We start from the raw sequence: 16,214 nt of genomic DNA, 5'->3' as shown, positions 1-16,214 counted from the left end.
ACCACATGGCAAATTCAAAATTTTACTGTACGTGGTCGCAGTGGTGTCTACGTCTTCGATAGTTCGGCATCGCCCAGGGCAAGCAAAGTCTTTCGATCTTAATTTCAAGGTCGGTGAATTGGTGCGTAACTTGTCTGGGAGGGTAACAGCACTCACTCCAACCATCAATTCGCCCCTGCAATTTATTGTATTAGACGCATACACATTCAAACACATATCCGAATTGAAATACTGCTGGACCGCTTGCACTTCATCCTTTTATTTTTACTGGGGTTGAGCTGAGAATTCACCTAAAAATGGGTTTTAATATGGATTATGCAAAAAGCAGTGGGATTGCCGTCGATGACGTAGATTGGCAACTGCAAGGAGCGCACGATAAATCTCCTCACACCCTTATTTGGCTGTGCCGTCGTGGATCGCTCCACTCCTTCTTAATGCCAGTGACAAGCTATTGTGAGTTTTTCTCTTCCCTGGAAAGTTTCCTTTTCAATGTTTTGACATCTGCTCTCCGTAACTGTACCTCTTTCTCCAAGTATAGCACGAATCCAACTAAAATATGGGTGTTATCTTTTAGTTCATTTACTTTCACACAAATAATTGCAACTGATAAAAGGCAACAGGAGGACATTGCGGTGGTTGCTTACTAGTTCCTATGTTGTATTTTCTGCGGTTTTTATGGGAAGTCAGAACAAACTGCTGCCAAGTGAGACCCGTATTCCTTAATGGAGTTCTATAGCTTCTGAATAATAACATAGACTGCAGAAATGCTGCTGAGGTATCTCTTTCACCCAGCAGCTACGCATATTCAACAATGGCTGTGATTCTAGCGTTATTCTCGTCTCCTTCAGTGTGTTCCTGCGTTCCGCATTCCACTATCGATTATCTATTGGTATGCGAAGTGCTGACGAGTAAACAACAATCAGCTGTACAGCTCATTCTGCCCCCGTAGCTGCATATTGGCTTTTTTCCGTACCGTCAGAAGTCGCATCTGGCACGATTTTTCGAAATCAAATGACACTACCTCGTAAAAAGCTGAGTTTTCCTCGTATGCTCACGACACTTCTCTGAAGCGCGATCATTGCACTTTTACTGGGAGTGGGTGGAAAGGGCGCTTCCGTAGGATTTATATGCCTTTTCACATGCGCTCGAATTGGCTACTGAAATGTTTATTTCTGACTGACAATGTATATGCCAAGTTGGATTGCTCTCACCCTTGTAATTTTGTTCAGAACTTCCCTTTCAGACACAATCATAGCACTGAACTTTCTTACCTATTGAGGTTCTTTTCACTTAGGAAAAAAAACGCGTGTGGTTACTTGAGCAGCTTTATCCCATTACGCATCTGCTTTGCATGCTAATTTATTCATCTCATTGGTTAGATGAACTAATTCCGTCTTGGGCACGTTTATTGAACAACCACATCCTATCTATAAAGAACACACAAAACGCACAATGATCATGGTCATTTCTCCCTCCGTTTGAGGTGCCTTTCTTCCAGATTTGCACAGCCTTTCGAAGAGCTTGTGGACTTCTGAATAACTGAATAATCACCGCGAAAATACAATTTGGGTTCGTTACCTGTACTTTAATTGATTCTCGATTTGCTCGAACCAGCGCTGCTTCCACTTGTCCCAGTGTCATGACAGTTAACCAGTGGCTCCTCACTCGGAATACAAATATCATCAGATTTTTTTTGAGGTCATTATTTGAGGTGCAGATCCTAAAGAAAGGCTCCGCATAAATAGGAGACAGTTTTGCTCAGGACTGTTGGTCGTTGCCATCTAGTGATCTAATCATCTTTGTGTCTCCTTATAATCTTTCTATTGCGTACATCGTTTTCTTCAGCAGTTCCTTTTTCCCGACTACCGTTGTCCTCTGCCCTGCTCTAATTTGGAACAATAGTACTAATTTGTGCACCTCAACTTTCTGCGAACATTTCATCCCAAATGACTTTAGTCGTCGTGATTCTGCTGACCTCTTCAGGTTTCACAGCTTATTTTGAATTAATGTATGCCCTTTGCTCATTTCGGAAGAATCCAAAACACTTAAAGCTATCAGACTTAATATGCCCTTCAACGCCTTCAACATCGTGTTAAGTAACGCTGTTGTGGAGCAGTTCATTTGTGCTCCCCCTTTTCACTTCCCGTTCTTATCGCGTCACTTTTCCAATGAACTGGTTCATGGGAGAGTTCTTGTTATTCTCCAGGAAACTGTCAACATGTTTGAGTTCATGAAATTAGCAGTCTTCTCTTTTTACAATGCCTTGCGTAACGACCATTTCCGCTCGCGAGCCTGCGTACGATCGCTGCTACCGCCGAAATCTGATCCAATGCGGGTAGCTACATCCGAAATCCCCATAAACATCCGTGATTTTCTCCCGTGCAAAAGTCCCAGCCTCCAGACATAGCTGAAATAAGGATTAACGGCAGCGAAGTGACTATCTGCCCTCGGCTAATCCATATATGATCTATCGACTTCACAGTTTTTGCGTCCTCAACGCAGTTTGCGGTCGTTTCTCAGTCGATTCCCGAGCATTGACGGGCTCTTCGTTTTTAATTCCTTTGATTGTCAAGACTCGATGTGTTTGTGTTGCTCTTGCAGTAATTACCGAGCTATTGAAGTTTTCCCTTCATTTTCTTAGCACTTTTCACTCTTGCTCAAACCAGTCCTCTGTGTAACAATTACATTTTGAATTCATGTTCATGTTAATTGCTGATATTTTCCATTGCTCGAAGAGACCTTGCTTTTTTTCTCACACTACTCCTAATAAGTTCCACTGTCATGCCTATAAAAGGGATTGGTGACCTTCCTAAATCGAAATCGAATGCACTGTGTACTGTTAGATCGGAAGCGGTCTTGACAGATACAGTGTAAATGGCGAGGGCACCTTTTTTGTCTTGAATTGCGGGATGGGAAAGGTGAATCTTGCTGGCTGTTGTGCGAAGAGGTCGCAGAGGATCGGGGTCCTCACAACAGTTTTGACGCAGCAGGACTCACTCACTGTGCAAAAGATCAAAGTTTCGGGCTCGAGGTTTACTGTGGTTCATTTTGACCTTATCTGAAGAGGTTGAACTCGCAGCCTAAGACGAGTAAATTGTTATGGTTTGCTACAGAAAAAACAAATATGAGCAAGAGATGCATCTGCAAAACAGACAGAGTCTTTAGAGTTATGTAGAATGATATGCTCTGTCGAGTCCGAATCTTCTAACTAAAATTGAAAGATCGGCGTGAGCGGGTGGCCGAAAAGGAGAGATAACGGTAGGGCTGAGTTCGAGTGTAAGCAGTTCGAAAGGAATTCTTGAAACAAACGTAGCAACTGAGAACTAGTGCTATCAGCATCCTAACTATCGATAGAAATGATTTTTTTTCAGCGACCTCTGTCTCCGGTTTTCAGCACTTACGTTTCCGATACACTTTATCTGCATTGCCACATTTTCACTAAAACTCGAAAGCAAAGCGATGCACAAGTCTGAGCACTGTGGGACACAGTGACGGTCGTACTCACCGCTCGGCACCTTCTGTGGCAATTTTGCTGCATCTGATCTCTATAGGAAACACGTTATTTCTCGATCTCATATCTTGTGCTAAAGAAGAATTCCACCTTGCTACATTATGTCATATTTGTTGATATCTTTGACCAATAACTGCAGTCATATTAAATTTTCCTATTTTAATTAAAATATTTCCTTCATTAGTGTATCTTCTCGTAGCGCTGCTCATTTCCGTTCGAGTGGTCCTGGCGCTTTTTTGTGGTTAAATTACTTGTACTAACTGCATGCTAACACTCATTTTGGCGAGAAAACGAAGGCAAAAAATGGAGAAATGCGGCGCACCATTTTGCTCTCAAAAATGTCCTGAATGCCTCTCATTCTCTCTTACCAAGTGAATTCAGCTTTATACATGCGATTATGTTATCACCACTTGGTTGTGGTATTTCAGGGAACTGGATTACGAGATTATGGAATTATCCACCCGAATCGCTTGAATTCGATAGCACTAGGCTAATTCTTTTCAAGTGAATCTGGTTTCTCGTTACAGCGACCGCATGTGACGTAACTACTGGGAAATCCGTCTGCGTTCGTTTTTAATTCTTTGATCCAAATGGAATTTGTGGAGTTTCCGTACGTTTATTCAATCGAAATACTTTAAAAACTTCGATAAGACTAGAAATGGGATATGGCGGGGATTTCACCGAGCATTTTCGTTACATAATCTGTCGCTAAACTACCTTTTTTGTCACCAAAGCACTTTCCACATAGGATGTTGGTTTCATGGTATTTCATGCGGAAAGCTTATTAGCAAGCAGTTGCTGGATATGCCCAATTCCTGCACATCAGCATCCACTGCTCGCTAGCTGTTCGTCGAGTGGCTCGCATAAATGCACAGTTCCCTTGCTCGGTGTTCCGCTTTCATTCTCTTCTGCATGTTGAAACGGCTCGTTTCGGGGCTGGTTCGGGTGTAACCCTAAGCCTCTTGCGCAACCACCGCCTACCCTGTCGATGAAGTCCTTGAGGCTGGAGACTCTTTCGGGAAGCCGCGTACGCTCTCATTCAATTCCTACTCTTCACGCCTTCTTCGTGTCTCCCAGCGGACTTCACTTTCGTTACATCTTGCTAGTTCCACTTTTGTGTGTGTTTCCCCCAAATGAAGAGAGCATCCTGTTTTGTATTTCATTTCATGATGAGATGAGGCCCCGTCCTTGAACGCGAGACCATGAACTGAACACATACACTTCTCATACGTATTTACTTCATTGGTGCTTGTATGCGTCCGTTATTCGTAGTACAAACGCACTCTCAGACAACTTTAGCTCCGATTCCATGAGTTTCCGCTTCCAGGTTTTGGAATTGCGACTCACTGATTGCGCCTCTATCGTCAACTCAATTACGCGAATCGTTTGCGATATTATCCTATGAGCTGTAGAGTGCCTTCAACCACCCTTTGAATTTATTTTTCGTCGCAATGCCCAACCGGAAATTCCCCTCAGAAAGGATCGTTGCCTCTTCCAATTCTTATCCCTTAATTTACGTATTGTGTTTTCCTCCAGATGTGAAACTCTACGATGTTCCTTAAAATAAGAAAACTTTTTGTGAATTTCATTTTGCAAAGTTTCATTCTTTTATTGTTCACCTTTCAAAGGCTAGACAAATGAATGACGTTTTCATATCTTAGTTACGGAGAATGCAGGGAGGAAAAATTGCGAATTTAAGAAAGTTCTCTTCGTGCTGCTCTTCGCGTTCTTAGGATCCTGTTCAACTTGACTCTTCCACCGAACACATTCTTTTCAAACAGAAATCGTTTGCATGTTCTGAAAAAATTTCCATTCTCAACCCATTTTCCCCTCTGTCCTTTAATTGTGCTAGAGCTAAGAGAAGTGTAGCTGTTCCTAAAAATGGAGCATGGGCACTACCGGACCAGGAATTTCCACTTCTATTTTGAACCCGTGAACATTTCTACCAGCGAAAAAATGAATGCTGATGGAGTTTCCAGCTTTTTCTGCTGTTCCATTTATAGATCGAACTCATTGCAGTTGTGTTTGTCAGAAATACTGATGCATAGCGAAACAGCACTATGATTCTCGACATTCAGCGTGAATCACCGGTTGTTGAGCTGATGGTGAACCGGTTTCCGAGTCATGTGAGCTTTTCAATAATGTTGGCACTCACTTCGGTCTCGGTTTCACTGATTTGCTGGATCTGATGTCGTTCACAACTTCACAAACTTGTTGCAGCTTTGGTTTCAATGGAGTGTTATCCACTTTTTGCGTTTCCGGTAGTTGAAAGCGATCAGGTTTTCCAACTTTAGCATGGTTTTTGTCTAGTTCCGATTGTACCTCGGAACCGTATTACTTTGAAAACAGTTTTCAAATCAGGCCTTTCAAAATAAATTATACTTGAACACCTTGATTTAATCAGACAGCGAGCGAACAGAATCAAATCCAGTGCTGCCGGTTTATCGTTTGTGTTTTTTGTTTAACCGTTGCTATAGAGTCATTTCCGGGGTTGCACTTCTTCTTCCTCAGCGGTTCTCCGGCAACACACTTCACGATTTATACTTGAACTCTTAAAAGCTTCTTCTTGTGTTCGGCTGTTTGGTGTTAGTGACGCTTTCGTAGTCGCTGCGTGAATTCCATCGTGAAAAATTATTACTTGTTTTGGTTGGCATAACTACATAACGTATGAGTATCGGATCTTCTGGCTCCTTTTATAGTTCCTCCTTAATTCCTCCTAATGGTAGTGTTGATGCGACAATTTATGAACTGCTATGAACTGTCTCAATTACTTTCAGTAAACAGAATTATCTATTAAAAATATTTGGTCTGTTGTATTTTGTTGATGTCTGGTTTTGGGAGCTAACCGCAGTTGCAAGGAGTTCCTGTGTGACTGCTCCGTCGAGTGATTGAAACCCTTCTAGGCTAGCCAAGGCATTCATCCGTTTGGGGTCGACTAATTGGTACCAGAGTCCTTTTCTTATTCCGGAGGTTAGATGGTATCGTGCAGTGAGATCAAATACCAATTTTTCTCGCTAGCTTTTCAAACATTCTGAGGATGTTTGCTTTTGACCGCACTGAAATTCCCATCCGACTCGAGAAGATGACATCGCTACTCATCACTGATAAAATCTCATCCGATTTCCGGCTAGTACAGTAATCCGGTCTAAATGTCCATAAAATAATGACGAATACATCGACAATGCATGCCGACTAAACTGTACGACCTCACATTTAGTCATATCAGCAATTTGAAGCGCTAAAAAAATTGCTTTGAAAAATAATTCCGTTGAACACTCCTACATTAGGAGTGGAGAAAGTGATGTCGTTCTTTCTCAAAGGTAAAACGGAATGATTTCTACATATACTTTCATTTATTCTTCTTTTTAGTGGTCTGATCATTTTCATTATCTATTGCACTCTGCGATCTGTTGGGGGATTTTTTTTTATTTCGAATTCGTAGTACTTCTTCGTAGTGCTTTTGTTTCTTTTTTGTTTTCTTAGTCACTTATAACATCCATCCTCGGTGTTCTTATCTCACACCACCTATAGGGTTTTCTGTACTAGAGATCGAAACTTTTTTTTTTCGAAAAAGCTGGGTCAACATGTGTAAGTTTTATTGGGGAATTTCTCTATTTCGATCAGCTTTTGGGTGGATTTTCCTCGAATATTTTTCATTGCGTCTATGAAACGAAACTGTGGCGAAGAGTAGCCAGTGACATAGAGCAATAAAGAAGTACAGTGATGTATATTCGCTGTTGACGCACCTGCGTCTCAGTGAAGTCGTAGTAGGTAAACACAAACACCCACACTCCTCAATTACGTAAGAATCCTCAGAAATCGATTACTAGTAGTATTCTGTGCCTGGCATCAGTTCGAAGCTTCCAAAACAACACTGAGGGGGACGTTATGACTGCTTTTGTTTTTAATGAAAACGGTCTGTGTAAAGTGGCAGAAGAGGCGAAGATGTTCTCCTTTCATGATACCAGTTTTCACGCGGCCAGCTACTGTAAACATTACAAAATCGTCTCTGCAGCTGTTCCATCCTCGCTTTCTTTCCGCCTGTCGCCCTATATTTTTGCTTCATTTTTCTCGCATTTTCTCAAAATGATTTTCAGTTCTTTTCAGAAGCGTTCTATGATGGGGGCGAAACAATCAGCACACGGAGATAATCAAGGCTATGAAGGTACATTCTCTTCTTTTTTCCCTAAGCTTTCTTTTTGATGCTTTCTGGCTCTACTCCGCCAAGCCATTTGAATTCGTTTTACCACTCGTTAAACGTTTCCGACGAGTGCCCTGAACTCGCGGCAGTTTCGTTGCTGCTGATCGAGGACGATAGCATCTCATGAAGCCAGTTCCGCTCCGTCATGTATTTCTTGCCCTCCACCAGATTAGCGGCTTGCTTCATGTATCTCTACCGAATTCTCCCTATATTCCGCCACCCTAGCCGATTTTTCGGATTGTTAATCATCTGTCTGCTTTCTAAGCATTGGATCATCTCATAAATAATACGATATTCTAAACTTCTTTGTTTTTCCAGAAAAACATATTAACATCTGAAATATTTTCTCATTCATTTTCGCCAATCCTTTCTAATGAACTCACAATATCTCGTCACTGAAATCCATTTCTCTCTGACAAGTAGCGCTTCTCCAGCGTCTTTGAAAAACTGCATTATTTATGGGATCGAATAGTTATGGTATTTCCAGCGTTTTGATTCCGGTATAAGTTTTGGAGTGATTTTTGCGAGCACTCTTCTCGACAGACATGAATTACGAATGCAGCAGGTGTCGTGCTTTCTCCGCATTTGTACAGTAATTAGTAATTCTTTTGTGTTAGCTCATTTACAGTTACTATGGCTTCACACATACATCTTGATAGGTAGGAAACAACAAACAGGTTGCCTCAGAACAACGAAAAGCCGTTTGTTGGAAGTCGCTAGTTTCCGATCGATGGCTCCAGTTCTGTTCCTCTCAACCGACATCATTCTTCCTCTTCTTTGACTCGCTGTTTCCTGTTGTCCATCACAGTTCTGCAGAGGTAAACTGCAGACTCAGAGCGAGTAGCAGGAAAAGCCAACCAATTCTCAATAGTATCGGCTTTACATATTCCACAGTATATTCACGTATTCCTTTCTGTGTACCTGAGTACCTCAACCGGTTTCTTATCTATAGTGCGTATGAATACAAACATTTTGAGAAGGAATCTTAAGATGAAATCCATATAATTTCTTTTCTACCGTGATGCAAGGAATTTATTATAATTTCTATACTACATTTCGAGTGGTCACATTTCTGCGATTAGTTGCACTTTTTCATCGCAATCTTCCTTTCGGCTCAGAAAATCCAACTCTATCCGCGTTATGAGCGACGTCAAGCGATGTGAATCTTCTCATGATTATTTCCACTGAATTATACGACCTTATCTAAAGGTTGTGAGTGATCTTTTCTGATCTGACCCTCTTCATCAGTTTTCCGTATGAGAATCAATTTTAGGTAAGAGAGGCTGTTGCTCGAAGAGGTGGGATTGCATTGGTGAATTTCATTCATTCACCTACTTTTTATTCAACCTGGTAAGACATTGAGCTTTTTTGCAGCTTGATGACTTTGACTTGATCTTTGCTGCGCCGTATAAACTTCCTTCTTTTCATCAACAGAATGCCCATTTTTATTTATTTCACTTTCTGCTGGGCATCTTTTGAATGGAATATAGAATAGTGTGAGACACCACGCTTCAAGCCGTTAGGATGAGAATTGGGGCAGGGGGAAATCCTTACTCTAAATGATTGAAGTACGTACACTTCCTAGGAAGTGAGGCCTTTCTCATCATGTCACCCATAAATTGAAGGTCGATTGCGTATCTGCCCCAGTAGTTTCACCCGAGCTCAGGACACCTTGAAATTACGCATTAAGCTTCGGTTCCTTGCCATTTTCCAACCCTGTTTTTCTCTTTGTACTTCCATTCTAAAACTAAAACTCGTTCCACACGGTTTCATTCAATTTTCGCGACGCACTTGTTTTTGACTAAACGCGAGTGCTCAGCTGGGACAACAAGAACTTTTCTTCATCAGATCGTCAGCACATCACTTCCGTAAAAGCGAGTTAACACAACTGCCATACTCTTCTTAAATGCGCGCACTGTTTTGCATTTTGGATGCTTTTCGGCAAATTACGCACGGCCGCAGTCAAACGTTGTGTACAACCGGACAGAAGCGACGCGTACGCGGCGAAAGCGAGCGTTGTGTTGCAGTGACCGTCTTTACCGGAGTTTCGTTGCTTGATTCGACGTCGGCTGTGACGGTAAGAAGAAAGAATGCTATAGTCATCTTCTGATACTCTCACGAATCACTAAGCAGTAACCGCATCATTTTTCAATCAGAAGTGTTCGATGTTAGCATAAGTGTATCTTTGTGAATTAAAATGCAGTTTGTGTATTTCTTCCCGTTAATTGAATCACTCGCATCCTCATTGTTTGATTCCGCCAACAAGGACATTCGCAAACGCCATGCGTCCAAAGTTTAACTAGCACTGATATCTTGCAACGACGTAAACCTATATATACTGATAAATTCATCACAGAAGGATTTAAGGCCATTTCCCCACAAATCTGGATTGGTGCGGGTTTCAGGTAGGTTATTCCTATACGTGATTAGTCGTAGATTATGAGGAGGAGGGTGATTCCTATTTTTTTGCTATTTTCTACAACGAGTTCTATTGGAGCGCGCTAGCCTTCTGCACGCGCCGTCTCTCCCGGCCGTTTTTTAAGGCAATTAGGAAGAACTGGACGTAATCACCCTCCTCACCATAATCTACGACCCCGTGCAAGCATAACCCACCTGAAACCCGCACCACCCCAGATTCGTGGGGTGATGCCTTTGAAGAGCAACTATTTTTCGTCTTCCGCTTGCTTTCATTACAACTGTCATTATCACTCAAATCGTGAGCCTACTTTCATTCGACTCTTTTCTCGGATCTACGATTAAGATTGGAAATATTCAACGTGCATATGAGTACTTCCATGTAGCCAACTTCCACGAAACGGAAATGAGTTCCTGCCAAGGAAGCATGACTTAAGCATTGTGTGTTTGTAAAATTAGAAATTCACCCATTGGCACCCATTGGCTGCGTCAGCGACTATTTCGGGGCTTGGTTATGGCATATTCTCTCGAAAATTAGCATGCACACTCCTGGAAAAGACGGGTTCTATTCATGGGTACGGAAAAGAACGACCACCTTTCTTTCTCCTTCTTTGGTTGGAGGGAATTCGTGCATAAATGTCACATGAATGTTTTCATGAATTTAAAACAGCGAAAGTTATCGAGCCATACGGATCGCTTCCTATACAACCAGTGAATTGCTTCATAGATGCGACGAGGAAGCGATGCACACCAAGTAGTCGTAGTCAAAACGACCTGAAGCTCGCTACAGTTGCTAAGCTGCTGTGCTCGAAGCGGTTATGAACGATCGGGGCCCTCGCTAGCGTTATTCATCGGCGCAGTTTACGATAGTCCCAACTCGATCGCAACCGCTAGCTCCCTTTGGAGCGCAGCCGCTTACGTTATTGTACGCAGCTTTCTGTACGACGACCCGGCTACAGTGCTCGAATGTTATTTAATCAGTATAAACGTCGTTATTGGAAGTTTTCGGTTGCCGAATTGCCGCAACTTTTTTCTGTGTGTTAGGGACATTCTGGAATGCTTGCAATCCTGGTGAGGTTGTTTTTTTGTTTTGTTTGCTTCTTTTAACACAGAATCCTGTAGCATTGTCAACAATATACGCTGCTAAGAGTAGCTGTCGCTAAGTTAACAAACCTAGCACTACTCTTTCATACATTTTTGCATTTGCATCCACTTTTTAACGAAGTTTGCAGAATTGTACTTTGGTGGGATGTTTTGCAAGGGTTATTGGAAAATCCATGCGTTCATGAAATCTATGAGGAATGAAGGTGAATAGGGATCTATTATCAACGTTATCAACGCATAATGTAGCTCACTTTCAGATTTGAATTTTGGAGATAGGGTGACAGCTAGTCGTGGACTTCTAACATTGCCTAGTTTTCCGACTAAAAGTCCGCATGGTTTCCCTGAGGACATTTTTAAGGCATTCGAGAAAGACCGCAGTAACGTTGCTGTGAATCCAGGGACTGTTTGTGGTTCTCGATTTGTTTTGACTTTTTTGAAATTGTTTCTCCACTTTTTTCCGTCTCCATTCGTGCGGCATTACAAAATGTGCGCCATTTCCCGTGTTCAAGGCCAGCTCCTGCGTATGAACCCGCGTTTTTAATCACAAGGATCGGGTACCCACTGCAGAACCGGGGATAGTGCTTATCAATTTCCGCAAGGATGCTCTTCGATAAGATAGAGAGTAAACAGAGCTGCCACGAGAGCGTTCTGCTTCTCTGCACCGCCAACCACTGTCTTAGAAATGGTAATAATTCATGCATTCGTCCCCCAGTGATTCACTCAGTCTCATAGCTATTCATTTGTTGATGTTCAGCCGAACAAAACCTACATATTTCAGTGGATTGGCAGTTTGCTTTCTGCTGAATGAATACTAACCTTTCTGATTTTGTTCCCTTTTCTCAGTCTAAGCTTTAACGTACCCCTATTCAATTTCTTACTACTATGAACACAAACGCAGGCGCACATTTGAAACTCACTAGTGGAGAATCATGTCATATCTTCCTAAACATATATCCTTCGTCTTCCGAATCGATTTACATGCTTCTTCTTGCGTTGTTTCGCAAACGCCTGCGCACTGCAATGACCGTTTTTACATGCGCGTAATCTCACAAGACTTATTGCTTTTGTTCGCAAAAGAGATAGGCGACGTTTCATATTGGAAACTGTTTTTTCAAGAGCACATTCATACGGGATCACTGGAAAGTTCGTAGTAGTATCCTAAAGATCCATTGTTGAAGTACGCTCACTGCTCTCGTCCACCCACCATCACTGCAGCCTGCTACAAATATGTGTTTCGTTCTATCTCATCTATTTATTAATCATCAACTCGTTTTGAAAAACATTAAAATTAATGTATGCATAGATGTATAGAAAATACAACGATGGTCTAATTTTCATAGTGGAAAGGAGGAGAAAGCGATTCCCTGTGGCCAAAGAGCACCAGCCCACATCAGTACTGCAAACCGGAGGGTTGCTTCCTGACATCTCTGGCGCGAAACCAACTTGATGGCTGTCGAAATGGAAGCGCCAGAAAGCGTGATCGATTCCAAAAAGAACCGATGCACATTTTGCTAATCTCTCGCCCAAACGTTTTCCGCCGTCATCGTGGATTTTCAGTGTAGTGTTAGGGTTTGGTGTGGGTGGTCGTTTTCGCTCGCATATGGCGCGCTATTATTTTGGCCGCAGAGGAGAAAGGGTCGATCACGCGACCGGCAAAATTGCCATTTTGCGTCGCTTTCGCCCTCACACTCGCCGTTGCCATGTTTCCTAACCTCTCATGACGTCATTTTAACCGCGGATTCGGCAAACATAAGTGCATATCCCAGTCAATAATCATACTGCGAGTATTAATTTCAATGTTTTGGCTATTTTAGCTTTCTTCCCCCTCAATTCCTACCTTTTCGTCTTCCATAAAATATTAATCACAGCCGGAGACTAGGTAATTATTAGATTTTCCGCTTGCTGGGGAAGTGCACTTCTGATATCCACAGAATTTCTCTTATCACCATAGAGTAACTTCTATCTGGATGCTGAACCATTGATATTTGACCTCTTCACCCGTTCAATTTATCCATCAACTGCGTTGACAACAATCCTTAAATGCATGGAAACAAACAGGTGGTGTATTCCAAGATCTCTTTGATTCTTATTTATTCTGACAAGAAACTCTATCAAAAGTCATTTCTATTTCTAACTGTGTGACATGTGTCTGCTAACTCGCAACGAGATGCACCGTTTCATTTACGTTTTTTTCTGCAGCGCTTCCTATATACGCACTTCAGAGACTCTTTCATGCTCTCGCGCTTTGTTCTTTCTCCTCCGAAGTCTGGTATTCCCACTATCACATTAACTTACTACTGTAACACATTTGAAAAGGTTGACCAGTCCTTTCCTGCTGTCGTCTCGCTACCGTTCATTCACTGACACAGTTTCGCATTCCATCTCGGTGATTAAACTGCGTTTAAGCACATGGGATCGGATCTGACATTTTCCATGGATTCCCGACTAACTTTACTTCCATATTTCATTAAAACCAATCATAAGAGATAAGAAATCTCTCAATAATTAGCAATAATCTCTTTCTATCCCATCATCCTGGAAGATTCCATGAGAATTATTCCTAGCAAATCTGCGCCAGTTTAAGCTTTGATAGCAGTACTTAGCTCAGCGCATAGTTCAAGATAATTACGGATGCAAACAAAAAAAAAATAAATGAAAACAATTAAAAATAACAGACGAATAAAAAGGGGTCCAGGATACAAAACATCTGCTACTGTGGATCCCAGTGGTTCATCTCATATCATTCTGAGGTGGGGCCGCATAAAGTTGTATAAATTTCACACTATGTATACAGAGTATCGAAATGATCGAAGTATCAGCCATCTCAACTAACTATACAAATGATCTCAATCACATTTTTGAACGCAAATAATGTTTGCAGAGGTTGTGCTACTTCATTTTCCTGGCGCAAAACTATTCTCGTCGACCTCCGTTCAAATCGCTGTAACTATCTACATTTGGAGTATTTGATGGTACAACTACCGTTGAGAAATTTATTAGTGCATATGATTAAAGGCAGCGTATCGCGAAACTGACGTAATTCGGAAAACCTGTGGGAAAGCTCTAGGGTTCGGGATGTAGATTACTATTATGAGCATAGACATGCTCAATTCTCCCTAATCGCCCTGAAAAACGACGCATGTTCGTACGAGGTACGATCCTTGTACACGTTTCCGTCTCCTCAGCAGCCTATTCATTGGTTTTGCTTAAATAAGCTGTTGAGGAGAGCTCATTGATCTTCGACCGCTCGCTCGTGGACGCAGCGCGTTCATGTAACTTGTCGGAAAAGACACCGTTTTTATGACGATTCGGGGAAAATTCATACAAAATATAAGTCGTGATTGTGAGTTCGGCCACACTCATATTCATGATTTAAAGGCAGCGTATTGCGAAAAGATTTAAACTGCGTGCTCTATATTTTCCCAAAGGTTTTCCAAATTTTCCACTTCAGTCTTGCGATACACTGGCTTTAAGGAACACGCACAATTTTCTGCACAATTTGGAATAAATTTTTTTTAATATCCTCCTAACTGCATCAGATCTGATTTTATTATATATGTATAAATTTACTATTATTTTAAATCTATTTTAACGCTTCTTTTCCAAATAAACTGTTCCTCCTTTCACATTTTCATCGTCTGTTCAACAGTTGTGTGATGAGAATAGGTGAGAGACTCGTCAGTCCCCGCACAATTTTTCTTTGTGCGTTCATTTTCCGTGTGGAGTGTGCTAGCTGAAAGCTTGGTGCGAAGGAGACGAACCAGTCTCTTGCTTTCATCCCAGCTGTCACCCTAATAAACGCCTAATGATAGCCAGTCCACACACGCGGTTTCCTCTGCTCTTACGTCCAGTTTAGCGTGGATACCGTGGTAATTCTTCTTCTTCCTTCTTCTCTACTGTTCCGCCTAGTTGAGTTCAACTCATCCGAGCTACCAACCCCAGTAATCCAGAAAACCTTTATCTGTTACTTTCATCTCAAATCTATGTAGTTTAAAATGCGATTTTCGCCAGCAACGGCTTCACATTTTTGAAAATTTCAACAAAATAAAATAATAAAAATAAAAAATAATAAATAATAAAATTAGGAGGATTTTCTATTTTTAATTTTCAGTTCGCATTTTTGTGAGACAGAACTTAGACAACCGTGACTGTACTCTTGATTACCGATAACTACCCCTCTTGAAGTATTTACCAATTCCTGATACGAGATAAAGGAAAAAACTTTGTTTCCACCGTAGTGTACAGCCCTGTAAACCTATCATTGCTCCCTATCTTATCGAAGTTTTTATAAATTAACTAGATTCGATTTAGAATCATTTTAAATAGTGTCCAGCGTGGAAGTATACGACGGACCGCCGCTTAATCTTTCTTGTTACGTCGACCTCATTCTTAAGCACGCAGCAGAGTTGTCACCTCCACCAGCAATCCTCTGACTAGATAATCAGTAGCTCAGTGTTGTGAATTAGATCCTACTAAATTCTTCGTTAAATTCATGAACGTGCAATATTCCTTAGAGATAAAATGACGCAGTACCGTTTTTTACATTTAACAAGATCGTCCTTGGAATACCTTTGCTGCATGAGAGTTCTTTCTTCACAAGTTGCGTTCTATTGCTCTTCTCTGAAATTCAGGCGTTTCCTCGGAACCTTGATGATTGTTCACGATGACCAGTTATTAAAATCACTTATCAAAATTACTCTTAACATCGTTTCTAACACACTATTTTATTTTTTAAGGCATTTGAATTAGCATTATTTTTGAAAGCGAGTTAACTGTTACTAACTGAATACATAAATTAAAATTAAATTTAAATTTAAATTTAATTAATTATTTAATTAAATTATTAAAACTCCTACCTTTGATCTTTCTTCTTATTTACTAGTACATTTAGGCAGCTGTCAAGTGACTTTTGATCTTTTGAATGTTTTCCACTTTTTTCCTTAGCCTTTTTCTTGACTTACCATTCCACTCAAATTTTCCTGA

General features: G+C 41.3%; 1 protein-coding gene across 2 annotated transcripts in view; it reads left to right on the top strand.

Annotated features, from left to right (window-relative positions):
- The window catches only part of RB195_019321 (uncharacterized protein), a gene marked incomplete at both ends in the record, with an annotated part of 54,520 nt that overhangs the window by 21,744 nt on the left and 16,562 nt on the right, over nt 1-16,214 (top strand). For both annotated transcript variants that reach the window (XM_064187121.1, XM_064187122.1), the window contains one exon: nt 7,619-7,676. In XM_064187121.1, the coding sequence (XP_064043002.1) occupies nt 7,619-7,676 (58 nt within the window). The remainder of the gene's footprint in view (nt 1-7,618; nt 7,677-16,214) is intronic.

This window comes from Necator americanus, chromosome II (genome assembly GCF_031761385.1).
Source record: "Necator americanus strain Aroian chromosome II, whole genome shotgun sequence".
NCBI lineage: Eukaryota > Metazoa > Nematoda > Chromadorea > Rhabditida > Ancylostomatidae > Necator > Necator americanus.
Note: the sequence above shows the minus strand (reverse complement) of the source record. Positions and strands in the feature narration are given on the sequence as shown.